We start from the raw sequence: 14400 nt of genomic DNA on the forward strand, positions 1-14400 counted from the left end.
ATGTTAATTACTTTCTTACTACCGAAATACTGATGTAGATTATGAAGATATTAGCTGCTTCGTTTACATATTATAAATATGCACTAAACAAATCAATTTAGTAATTATTGTGTCATTAATAAGTCATTTTTATATTAACGAATTTAAAATGGTTACGTATAATTTTGACAAAAAATTAGTTGGCTGTAAAAGTGAAATAAATAACATCTCGAGGTGGCGTAATATTATAATGTCTTTCTTGTGTGACGTCACCGTTGCGTAATGCATTCATTTCTCTTTGCCTTTATCCCTATGCGGGTTGGCTTCCCTTATTGCATTTTTCCATAAGTTTCTATCTTGGGCCGTATCAACATCAATCCACTTTACCGATATGTCCTGCATAAGCGTCTCCCCAGGTCTTCTTTGGCCCTCCTCTCCTGCTTCTTGCAAGAACTCGCAGTTCAGCAATTCCTCATTTGGAGTGATTAACGGCTCGACGTTGAACATGACCAAACCATTTTAATATATGCTCTCTCATTTTGGCATCAATTGGTGCCACTTCTAGACCCCTAATATGCTCATTCCTAATTTTTATTCTTTTTTGTTACTCCACTCATCCATCTAAACTTTCTCGTTTCCGCCACATGAATTCGCTGTTCCTCTTTATTTTTAACTGCCCAGCACTCAGTCCCGTACATCGTAACCTGTCTTATTGGTGTTTTATAGAATTTTCTTTCAGTAGACAGGGGCTCTTACAATGAACCGGTCAGCTGAACTTTGTTTTTTCTTCAAGGTAATTACTTCCCTCTCCTTTCTTTATCCGGGTTTGGGACTGGCAACATAACTGCTAAACTACTCAATTAACCCTGTAGTCAGCTAGGCAGATATTTCAAGTTCATTTTATTAATTATAATCATAGACATAATTTTGGGTGCATGTCAGCTGAAAGGAATGTGTGTATTCTACGGAAGAACCTACAGTCGAAGAAATCTCTAGAGCTAAACTTAAAAGTCACAAAGCCAAGAACCGACACTATATTCAGAATGTTTGAAAAATGGAGGAGATATCCTTTCAAGAGCCGATTAATTTGCGAAATCTGAAAAAAAAACCTCCTGGAAAGAGAGTGTTATCATTCCCATACACAAAAAGGGTGATAAAATGGATTGCACAAACTATACAAGTATATCACTTATCCATACAGCATAGAGAGTATTTCCCTAATACTATTGAAATAATCTTATTTATTTTTATTTTTTTATTTTGTTTATTTATTTAGCGTATGGACTTTTACAGTACGATAAATCCACACTTATATGTATACAGATTAAGTCTGTAATTTGGAATAAATCCAATAGCTCAAATACTAATTGTTTTTTTGAAAAATACTTAGATCTGCCGATTAGTATTTCAAATGGAAATTTTTTTCATACAATAATAATGCATACAGGGTGTCCCAATTTAGAGATATGACGTCATCGTTGATTTTCTTAAATGGGAACACTGTCAATTTGATAGCTATTTTGATAGGGTGTGTAAAGTTATCCATAACTGCAAAATATCAAATTTTTATTTCTTATCATTTACAAGATAATAAAAAATAACAATGTCTGTAATTTGGAATAAATTAAATAGTTCAAATACTAATTATTTTTTTAAAAAATTCTTAGACCTGTCGATGAATATTTCAAATGGAAATTTTTTTCATACAATAATGATGTATACAGGGAGTCCCATTTTAGAGATATGACGTGTCGTTGATTTTTTTAAATGGCAACACTGTCATTTTGATAGCTATTTTGATAGGGTGTGTAAAGTTATACATAGCTGCAAAATATCAATTTTTATTCTCTACCATTTACAAGATAATAAAAAATAACATTAAATCTCTAAATTGGGACACCCTGTATGCATTATTATTGTATGTAAAAAATTTCGATTTTAAATACTAATCGATAGGTCTGAGCATTTTTCAAAAAAAAAAAAAACAATTAATATTTGAACTATTAAGTTTATTCCACATTACAGACACAAATTTATTTTTTATTATCTTGTAAATGTTAGGAAATAAAAATGTGATATTTTGCAGTTATATATATAACTTTACGCGCTTTATCTAAATAGCAATCAAAATAACAGTGTTGCCATTTAAGAAAATTAACGATGACGTCGTATCTCTAAATTGGGACTCCCTGTATACATTATCACCGTATGTAAAAAATTTAGATTTGAAATACTAATCGACAGGTCTTTTTTCAAAAAAACAATTAGTATTTGAACTATTGAATATATTCCAAATTACAGACTCACTCTGTATATGCAAATACTAAAATATGATGAATAATCTCAAAATATATCGCTATACATTATTTTGTTAAATTTCTTTTATATAAAAGTTTTACAATCTTAATCACGTTAATCCTTTCATTGTGTAGGCCCGAACCTTTCACTCTAGAGGGTGTATTGTATAATCGAATTTTTGAACTGGGGTTGAGGAAACATCAGAATGACCTAAAGAGTATGAATAGATTTTGTTTTGTACAAAAAGAAATTTTTGAAATAGAGAAATTTAAAGTTAAAATTATCGAGGATGGGCCTTAACTGAAATTTTTCTGTCACACAACTCACCACTCGCTTCTAATAAATAAAAAAAGACAAAAACAAAAAAACAAAGCTTTTACAAACCTGCCTTGTGTTATGGATTTTTTTATTTAATATACATATCAAAAGGAAAAACAACAAGAATGGTAATGTATTATTTTATTTCTTTAGTAAAACATTGGATCGCTATTTAAATTAATATCTATATTAATAAATAATTTACATACGTCTATAGCAGTTCTGGTCTAATTATTTCTATTCTTTGTTCCAACTTTTAAGTGGCCGTGGAATTTCATCACTAGATATGGTTTGTATATTCATATGTGGCATACTTAATCTAGTACCCAGCGACTTGGATTCTTCAAACAACAACCAGCTTTTGTCACTAAAAAAATATTTAGATTTTAATTTTTGAGCTACTTTTTTACTTTTTTTTTTAGCTAGTTTGGGAGCAGTAGGGACCATGAATAACCTGGATACGTTACAATGAATACCTGAATAATAATACAATGGATACGTTATTCCTTTTTCCATACAAAACAAGACAAAAATTTAATTGAATTCACTACCCTACAAAATCATTAACCGGACACCAAGTTTATTTTAACTAAAATTAAAACCTGTTAAAGCGAAATACATTTTTGTGTTGAAAAAGCTAAAATATAAAACAAGTTCCAAAATATTGAATCATTTAATTTAAGTTACTTTAACAGGATGGCCAGGAAACATCCCTGTCGAACTTCTGAAGGCAGGAGGCCCCTGTCTGATAAACGGAATTACACAGATTATGAATTGCTGCTGCAACCAAATACAGATACCATCTGAGTGGAAAAAGGCTCATTTAGTTTCTATTTTTAAAAAGGGTAATAGACCCAAACTGTTATCGAGGCTTAAGTGTAAACAAACATAAGAGGCCTGTTTAGCAAAATATTAAACAATAAAATTAATAGAAAGAACATAGGTCATGAAATAGGAGATCAGAGTGGATTCACACCAGACAGATCTTGTACAGGTAACCTTTTTGTTTTGCAACAACCGACAAAAAAGATTGTATCCGTAGGAAAAGATATACACTTAGTTTTTGTTAACTTCAGAAAGTCCCATCCTTCTTCTTCGTCAACCACAATGGACTACAAGCATATGACACGGTTTCCAGGGCAAATCTGTGAGAAGCCTTGAAAGACCTGAATATTGACGATCATCTTTTGCAGGTTATCATAGAAATGTACAGAAATAATGCAGTACAAGTTAGAAAGGGAGTGATATTGCCGAACTCCATAAATGCCACAAAAGGCCTTAGACAGGGTTGTAGTGTCTCCTCTTTTGTTTAATTTGTATGTTGAGGCAGCCCTTAGAAACTGGAAGAAGAGATGTGGCGGAAGGTGTATTCCAGTTAATGACAACACTCTTTCCTCTCTTAGTTTTGCCGATGATCAGGTCCTGTTACCGCAGGATGCGTTTGATCTAGAATTTATGATGAAAAGGTTGTATCATGAGTATCAAAAGTGGGGACTGCAAGTGAGTCTAACAAAAACAAAGTATTTGGTAGTAGACAGCGAGGCTCGGTTTCAAGTCCCTGTTAATGATGACGTTAACATTAATCAGGAAGCAGAGTTAAAGCAGAGAATCCGGAAATGCAGGCAAATTGTGGGAAGCTTGAATTCATTTTGGTGGTATATTTTTAATAAAAACAAGAAAAGGGCGGGCAGGGCAATAGTGGCGTCTGTGATTGAAATTGGACTATTTAAGAGGCCTCAGGAATATTTTAAAATTATAAACAATTTTTTGGCTTATAATCAAATAGAATATCTCGAAAAATATTAAATTAAATTAAATAATGAAAACGGTATTTGAAAAAAAAAGCGACAGGACGCTTCTTTTAAAAGAAGCGTTCCGTTTATTCGATGTAGACGCGCTACGCTTTTCTTTGACGAATGTGTTAGATTTCTTCAATTTTTTTTATTTTTTGCTTTTTATTTGATTTTTTTATAATATGTTTAATTTTAGCCACTCGTTTATAAGGAAAAGCATTTCTTAAAAACATTTTTTTCATATTTTTTTATTATTTTTGTCCTCTTTCTCCACACCAATTTTCATATCTTTAAAATACTCATAACATATATTATTATAATAAAAAGTATCGATATTACGAGTGAAAATTGCCAAAAATAGCAAAATTCCAATCAAAAATTAGGTTGCAGAAAATGTAATCTCAAAGTTCAAAATCGGTATACGTTAAAAAAAATGCATTTTCTCGGCTTCCCATGGAGCAATTTTCTTCATTCTTTTTTTGTTCCCCAGTAACTAGAGTAGAGCCATCTAACTAACGCATTAGTAAATGTCAAACTTGCTTTTGTTTTGTTATAATAGATTAATTTTTTGATAGGAAAAGAAAACTACATATTTTTTCCAGTTGTAAACTTTTTTTAGATACACTTACTACAAGTGTACCTTTTAACGTTAAAAACACAAATATTTTCATTTGAAAACTGTATCTTTGTTTATAATTTATAATTTATAGTTTATTATATACCTATTTTGAACTTGGAGATTACATTTTCTCCAACCTAATTTTTGATTTAAATTTTGCTATTTTCGGCAATTTTCACTCGTAATATCGATAGTTTTTATTATAATAATATATGTTACGAATATTTTAAAGATACGAAAATTTTTGTGGAGAAAGAGGAAAAAAATAAAAAGGTGATTGTTCGAAAATTATGACCCTAATGTTTATATCTTTGCCGTAAATGCCGGTCAACTTTGACCGGTTGTATCTCAGGAACCACTCATCACAATTAAAGGTTTTTTCTTTTAACGACAAAATTTTTTTATACGACAAAACGAATACTCATGTTAACTGTAGCACAAAACATCTCTACCGGTGGTTTTTCTAAGACTACGATAAAAAAAAGAATTTTTTGAATTCGAATTTTGGTTGAAGTTTTGTTTAGTATCGTATTGCAATTTGACACGAATAAAAATATAGGTAAACAAATATATGAGCGTTCAAAATTTGAAACTTTATTGTTTATTTATGAAGCATAACGTAAACAATGAACGTAAAAAGTGAAATTATGTATAGTTCATATCATTAGCTACAATCCGTAAAAGTTTCAAGTTTCTATTCAAAATCGTTTTTTATTTAAACAATTAATAAACACAAAAAAAAATTATTGACAATTCGTGTATTGTTCCCGCGAATGCATATGTCTGCAAATTTTCATTAATTTGCATTGAAGAAAAGTCAGTCAAATTAACGTCTAAAGATTTGATGCAAACTATTGAAGTAAAGAAAAGTGTTTAAAAAGGTGATGGTTCTAAAATTATGATCCTATTGTTTATATGTATCTTTGCCGTAAATGCCGGTCAACTTTGACCGATTTTATCTCAAGAACCACTCATCACAATTAAACGTTTTTTCTTTTAAAAGAAGCGTCCTGCCGCTTTTTTTCCCAGTACCGTTTTCATTATTTAATTTAATTTAATATTTTTCCAGATATTCTATTTGTTTATAAGCCAAAAAATTGTTTATAATTTTAAAATATTCCTGAGGCCGCTTAAATAGTCCAATTTCAATTATGGAAAGTACATTAGATAGGCACAGTGTCTTTTTATACAAAAATCATAGTTATTCTTATGTAGGTATAATAAGTATTGTGGTTATTATAGCGACCGTAAATTTTTAATTAGCAATTCAATTGTTGCTAAACTGTTTATTTAATTTCCATCGGCTTCTGGAATTATAATCTATACGAAAAGAGCTTTTATATTACCAAGTTATTTAATTATTGATAAACAATTACTTATCTAAAATTTTAGTTGAAAATTAAAGATTTTGTTGGAAAAACCCGCATTTTCAGGGGAAAATTTTCGTCGAAGTAAATCGGAAAAAACAAGTTTCTATGCAGAATTTAATTACGGTGAATTCTTGTTTGAGTATTTTTGGTGTAGAGCTAAAATCTTTGTAGTTATAGAGCAAAAATTGAAAAAATACGATTTTCGGGCGCAATTTTGTTTATAAAAAAAGTAGCACACTATCTGCGGACTTTGCATACCTATATTATTAATATTTACAATCATTAGATTCGATTCCAGCAATCAAATTGCTGGTAAATAACTTTTCCTTGTATTTTGCTAATTAGCCCAGTGTATATTGATATGCTACGTATTCGCTCTCCTTTTATATTGAGTTGAAGCCTGGAAAATTACGGACGCAACTGAAAAAAGACCTACCAACTTTGAGATGTTATCGAAGAATGTGGAAAATATCATGGACCCAACACGTAACAAACACGGAAACAATAAGGAAGATGAAAGAGAAAAGAAAAAGAAATATTCCATGTAGGAAAGAAAAATGAGTTACTTTGGTCACATACTAAGAAATGAAACATATGAGTTGATGCGATTAGTTATACAAGAGAAAGTGGAAGGGAAAAGAGGATCAGGGAGAGAATGCACGTCCTGGTTGAAAAATTTAAGGCAGTGGAATGGGAAAACAACAATAGAACTTTTCAGAACCGCTGAAACCGCTGCAGACAGAAAAAATGGGACATGGTGATCGTCAATGTCCTTACAGGATGAGGCACATGAAGAAGAAGATCTCTTAGTGGCAGGACCTAGAGACAAAGGTAGCTCGATAATAAGCGAGACCGGAATATATGCAAAATGCATTTTTGTTCATGTCTCGCATGTTTTGCATGGACGCACACATCTTATGCAAAATATAATGTCACTCAAATCAAATAAAATTTACATCAATAGATTTATCAAAAAATTACAATCATTTCATATCATTGCACCAACTCTGAATTTTGATTAATAACGGCCTAAACTGATAAAAATAAATCTAAAATCAAATGGGTGTGTGAGTGAGTAGGAGCGAGCAAAGAGACTTTATAAATCAACAGTTCATATTCTTTATCTTCTTACGCAATCTTCCTGCATTTTTAATCTATATAAAAAATACAACTTGCTAAATAAAAGGAGGAAGGCATTATTATATGAATTGATTTTTAAATCAAAAATATATGAACAAAACAATAATTAGCGTCTGAATATTACGCATATTCTTTAAACATTTTTGAATATTTTCGCCAAGTTTCTGCATATATATGCGCATATTTGCTCTGTTTTCTGTTCCATACATTCCGGTCTATAGATATAATTTAGTTAATAACCAAAGCGGTTTTACTATTAATAAAAAATTAACTATGTATTATAAATTAAAATAAACACTTACTTATTTTCACTGGGAGCAACATCCAGATCGACCAATCTCAACATATTGGACTCTTCGTCAATAATATCTTCATCTCCTTCACGCTGTAGAACTGCATTAATAATAGCAGAATTTCCAGATACGCTAGCGTGAGACTTAATAGAAGATATTTTAATCAGTTTGTTATCATTTTTGTTCACCAAGTGTGACTTGAAATCTAATTTATCGCTGATATCACTTGGATGTAACTTTTGGACATATCCTGTAGAATAAACTTTAATTGGACGATCTTGTCCTAAACTAGTTTCTTTGTCGTACTTGTTTTTATAGAAGTACCCTTGAATATCATCATCGTAAGTACTCTGGACAGGCCTCTTGGTAATAAATATTTGATTAAACATGTGATGGTTTGCATTGGGTCTATAGACATTTGGTTTATTTGAAGTAGCAAAAGGCCTGTCTTCAAATATAACTTCGTCGTAGTCCAATGAACTACTCGGTTGATTATAGGGCGTACCAGGTCTATCGTAAGAACTAACTGGATTGTTAAACGAGCTACTTGGCCTATCATATCCACTTGGTCGATCGTAAAAACCATCGTAAATGTTGTTTGGTCTGCTACTGACTGAGCTTGAATCATATGCAGGTCTGTAGCTGACTGAGCTATACGAATCTGCTGAAGGTCTATAACTGGCAGAGTTGTAAGAATCTGATGAAGGTCTATAACTGGCAGAGTTATACGTATTTGCTGAAGGTCTATAATTGGCAGAGCTGTAGGAATCAGCTGAAGGTCTACTAAACATCTGCGGAGGTCTGTAGTTGTCTAAACCGTATTCGTTATCATCACTGGCACCAGTTATAGTAAAAGTAGGTCTGCTGACAGTGAATGTTGGTTTATTACTAGGAGGTTTATTGTAAGTTTGAACTGAAGGAGATTGAATGAAGACTGGATATGATACTGGTTTTTCTTCTTCGTAGTTCGAAGTAGGTCTATCTAAATAAGAAAAGATATGTATGTATAATATTGTACAAGAATAAAAAACCGCTAAACGCCGTAAAAATGAGTGGCGCATAAAATATTCCAGCTAAAAAAGATCTGATATGAATATTACGTGGCGCGAAAATGGATTTTCATTTGATGCAAAACAAAATTCTAGTTTTATTTTAAAAGATTTTTCCATAATATTTGCTAAATTTGAAGTAAACGCGCCACAAAAGAGTAACTTTGATACAGTTTGAATTTTTAAACTCTTTTGTGGCGCGTTTACTTCAAATTTAGCAAATATTATGGAAAAATCTTTTAAAATAAAACTAGAATTTTGTTTTGCATCAAATGAAAATCCATTTTCGCGCCACGTAATATTCATATCAGATCTTTTTTAGCTGGAATATTTTATGCGCCACTCATTTTTACGACGTTTAGCGGTTTTTTATTCTTGTATCAGGAGTTTTTCAAAGTTATTTATAAATTAAATGTATGAAGTTGAATGCAATGTTCCCCTATTACACGTCAAGCTTTATAAATGGTCATCTTTGTTGCATTATATCCCAAATGATCTAGTATCCATCGAATGTACACTAGATTTTTTTCTATTCGAAAATAGATTGAAACAAAAATATTGAGATGGCCGGTAAATGAAGTCGGATTGCCCGTTGCCAGATCAAATTTAGCGTCGTAACCACTACAACTACATAAACCATTTCGGGGATAATCGTTAATTGGATTATACTTTTGAAGCTTAATAACTTCTAAACGGCTTAACGGATTTTGATCAGTAAACATGAGTCTGAAACGTATTGACCAGTAGTATCTGATGGATCTAAGGTCAAGTATGATAACTGAAGCTATTACAGGAATTATTGAGCTTGAGAAACCGTTTTTCCCACAGGAAATAGATTTTATCATACTGATGAAGCCTATAACCTAAAAAATTCTAATTTTCCCGGATATAAGGTATACACCGTTAGATTCGTCTTGAGTCCTTCTGGCGCAATTCGTAGATTGAAATGTTGAGTAATTGTCGAAAAACCAAAATTTTCAAAAGTTTAGTTTTTCAGTTTTTCGGCTATACTGAGCTGTGTGTATGTCTGATCCTGACGGATTAGATACCATTTGAAAGCTTAAGTCAATACTATTGATTTGATGTATTTGCGGTTCTCCTGCCTCTTCTTGATCCGAATATATATACCTCCAAAAAATATGCCGTTTTGTACCTACCAAGTCCTATAGCTGGATTTTGGGTGGTCAAAAGTCACAAACTACACCGGTTCTAAATCGGCCCTGACCCCCTCTTCAAACACGGAGAAAAAATATCAAATCGGTTTAACTTTCAAACACACATACATACATATCCACAAACATTTTCCCTTTTTTAAATAAAAATTGAGTCACATTTCTAAGCTCTATAACTTTTGAATGGTATAACCGATTTTCAAAATTAGACATGCGTTGGAAAGGTAATGATCAGTTCTATTAGAAGCCGCAAAGGTTGGACTTTGAATTTCGTGTATATAATAGTGTCGCGTGTAGGGGGTGTATTTCCGCGCCACTGGCGAGAACTGCCGTTCTCTGGTAATTTTTTCGATATAAAACTAACAGCTTCGATAACCACTAAATCGAAAACTATTAATTTTATCAAAAAAATGTATAATGAACATTTTTTGCTTATAATTAATGTTTTTACCAGCATTTGCGGTCAAAATATAATAAAAAATTTCCACCCTCGAGATGAGGTGGCAACCACCCCATGGTAAAAGCGTCTTTCTGCATCATATAGATTTTGATCCTTGGACTATCCACTACTTATTGTCAAATTTTCAAGCAAATCTATCCATTCTGTAAAAATTGCGAAGTGAAAAATTTCAGTTCTTGGACTAATTATACATTTGGAGCTCTATAACTTCTGAACGGCTTACCTGATGATGATCACTAAACATGAATTTGAAACGTATTGATAAGTAGTATCTGATGCATCCAAGATCGAGTATGATAACTGAACGTATTACAGGAATTATTGAGCTTGAAAAACCGTTTTTTCCATAAAAAATAGATTTGATCATACTTTTGAAGCCTATAACTTAAAAATTCGAATTTTCCCAGATATGACGTATACACCGTTAGACGCGTCCTGAGTCCTTCTACAAACGCTCAGTTATTGGCGCAATTCGTAGGTTGAAATTTTGAGTAATTGTCGAAAAACCAAAATTTTCAAAGTTTAATTTTTCAGTTTTTTGGCTATGGTGAGCAGTGTATATGTCTCAGCTTAATTGCTTGAGTGCCATTTGAAAGCTTAACTTAACCCTATTGGTTTGGTGTGTTTGCGGTTTTCCTGTCTTTCCTTGAACCTAAGATATATATGCCCAAAAAATATGCTATTTTGTATCTACCTAGTCCTCTAGCTGGCTTAAGGGTAGTCAGAAGTCAAAAATTAGACCGGTTCTGAATCGGCCCTCACACCCTCTTGAAACACAGAAAAGAAAATTCAGATCGGTTTAACTTTTCCACACACATACATACATACATACATACATACATATCCACAAACATTTTCCATATTTTAAATAAAAATTGAGTCATATTTCTGAGCTCGATAACTTTTGAATGGTATAACCGATTTTCAAAATTAAACATGCTTTGGAAAGGTAATTATCTGTGCTATCAGAAGCCGTAAAGGTCAGGCTTAAATTTTTTAAATTTTTGGGAGTTTTGGGGACGAGAACGAAAAACAGGCTTTAAATGGGAAGGGCCGTAAAATCCACACCCTTGGACCAAAATTGATGGTTGACATATGAATGGACGAGTCTTTTCCTAAACTTTAAGAAGGGATTTGGCCCAATTTTCAATTCAGTCTGGTTTAGAAAATCGAAAATTTCGTGTATATATAGTGTCGCATGTAGGGGTGTTGTGCGCCACTGGTGAGAACTGCCGTTCTCTGTGGATAAGGTATATCCTGTACCAGAATGTTACTTTATCTATTTAGCTATTCTAATATTTTTTGGACACAAGTTCTCCTTGTTTTTTCCACTGGTCTCTATCCTTCTCAGTTGTTAACTATCTTAAGTATCTTATCATGTTTTCAAACATGCAAAAACAAAATCATGCAATCAAAAAAATTCCTGCCAACTGACACATTCTAACTGACATTTTAATATATAAAAAGAATCATTGTAAGTTGAAAAAGCACACTTTGCATACTATGTTTGTTAGTTTGTGACATTGCTTTTTCAGCTATAAATACTATGTCTAAGCATTCTTTGGATGGCATGGATGACAGACAACATCTTGAACTTGATGGAACAACGCCGATTTATAAAATCTAATGAAACAGAATATAGACACCTACAGAGAAGAATTAAATAAGGAATGAAATTAGCCAAAGAAAAATAGATGAGAGAAAGTTGCGACAAAATAGAGGATGTGATATCTAAACGCGACTTATTTAATGTTCACAAAAAAGTAAAAGAAATAATAAGCAACATGTTTAAAAAACAAGTTCCCTCTGTACTCGTTGACAATAACAACAAAACTATTGTAAATGAGAACGAAATTAGAAAAGAATGGCAGCTGTATATATCAGAGTTGTTTGAAGATGACAGAAATAATATTACCGAGTTCTACAAAAATTGCACTGACGGCCCTGAAATTATGAAATCAGAGGTAGAACACGCTATAAAGAATGCTAAAATTAGAAAAGCTTGTGGCCCAGATGATACACCAACTGAGTTGCTGAAGCTAATAGATGAAGATAACATAAAAGTAGTAGTAAAACTTTTTAATGCAATATATTACACCTATAACACCGGAGTGATTCCCACAGATTGGCTCAAATCTATCTTTGTCCTAATACCTAAAAAACACAATGCGAGAAATGCTCAGAATATCATTTAGTTAGCCTAATCAGTCAACACTCTTAAAATTTTCCTAAGAATACTTCACAACAGAATTAGACACAAATGCGAAGAAGATCTCGAAGATACCCAATTTGGTTTTAGACATGCTATGGACACCAGGGAGGCACTTTTTGATCTAAACATCCTATTACAAAAATGCCGCGATCAAATAAAAGATGTATTTGCATGCTTCGTGGACTTCGAAAAGGCATTCGATAACGTACAGCATGTAAATTGAATGCAGATGTTGAAAAATATAGGAATATATGACAAAGATATTCGTTTCATTAAAAATTTGTACTGAAATCAATCTGCTATCGTAAAAATTGGAGATAGCTACACCGACGAAATCTTCATACAACGAGGAGTCAGACAAGGTTTCATTTTGTTGCCAACATTGTTCAATGTTTACCCGGATCAGTTATTTAAACAGGTGCTTAAGAGACAGCCATATGGAATAAAATCAATTGGGAACTAAGTACTTAATGTGACTAGTTACGCGGACGATACAGTAATTATATCAGAAAATATTGCAGGCCCCCAAATTCGGCTTGATCGTATTCACGAAGTAGGAGAGGAAAAGGGCATTAAAATAAACTTAAACAAAACCAAGTTATTAGTTTTTAAAAAATGAATAACCATTTTTAATTTTGTTGCAACACGGAACTACAGCCGCATCTAGTTGAAGCAGAGAGTGCAGCAAGCACCTCTACCGGTTTCGAAACTTATTAGTCTCTTATCAGGAGGCACTTATGCTGCCCTCTCTAACCCAACCAGGACAAACCCCGGCGTGCAGTTACGGATTTCAACGAACGAAATGGCAGGGATGCCCCCTAGCGGCAACTGCTAGCAATAGACTAAGTTTTCAATCTAATAGCACATAAAACAGCATCAAAACATGTTACTCTACATCCTACCAGATTGAAAACAATGGGAACCTACTCTGGTTACACCTCCGAGGCTTCTACAATTTGCAAGCCATAACGGATGCTGAGACTAAAGAAGATGAGGGAATTTTACAATTTATACTCCATGTCAGAGTAAGTACTCGGATGCTGAGACTAAAGAAGATGAGGGAATTTTACAATTTATACTCCATGTCAGAGTAAGTACTTCGTACTCCAGTCAGAGTAAACATGTAAAAAATGAATGGAAAGTTGGAACTTTACCGCGCTGAGCAGATGGGACGTGAATTATAAATTGTAAAATTCCCTCATCTTCTTTACTCTCAGCATCCGTTATGACTTGCAAATTGTAGAAGCCTCGGAGGTGTAACCAGAGAAGATTCCCATTGTTTTCAATCCGGTAGGATGTAGAGTAACATTTTTTGATGTTGTTTTATGCGCTATTAGATTGAAAACTTAGTCTATTAGTTTTTAGTCGTGACCCAGATCCAGATGTAGAGGTTCAATTAAATGGAGTCCAAGTTGAGAATGTTCACAAAATGACATGTTTGGGAACTATGATAACGGACCAAGTAGATCCAGATATAGAAATAAAACATAGAATAGCAATGACTAAAACTACTTTTATGAAAATGAAGTCATTTCTTTGCAATAATCATCTCAGTTTAGTATTAAGACAGAATGGTGCTATGTTTGGTCTGTAACTTTGTATGGTGCAGAAGTGTGGACGCTAAATGTATCGATCTTAAACAGAATTGAATCATTAGAAATGTGGATTCATAGATGGATGCTGAAGATTCCTTGGAC

General features: G+C 32.7%; 1 protein-coding gene across 1 annotated transcript in view; it reads right to left on the minus strand.

Moving 5' to 3' along the window:
• Window positions 1–2721: 2721 nt before the first annotated feature.
• The window catches only part of LOC114324277 (heme peroxidase 2-like), a 56581-nt gene continuing 44902 nt past the window's right edge, over window positions 2722–14400 (minus strand). The window contains exons 12-13 of the mRNA XM_028272076.2: window positions 7820–8792; window positions 2722–2962 (exon numbers count right to left, since the gene is read on the minus strand). Of these exons, the coding sequence (XP_028127877.1) occupies window positions 2833–2962; window positions 7820–8792 (1103 nt within the window). The 3' untranslated portion in view covers window positions 2722–2832. The remainder of the gene's footprint in view (window positions 2963–7819; window positions 8793–14400) is intronic.

Source organism: Diabrotica virgifera, chromosome 1 (genome assembly GCF_917563875.1).
Source record: "Diabrotica virgifera virgifera chromosome 1, PGI_DIABVI_V3a".
Classification (NCBI taxonomy): Eukaryota; Metazoa; Arthropoda; class Insecta; order Coleoptera; family Chrysomelidae; genus Diabrotica; species Diabrotica virgifera.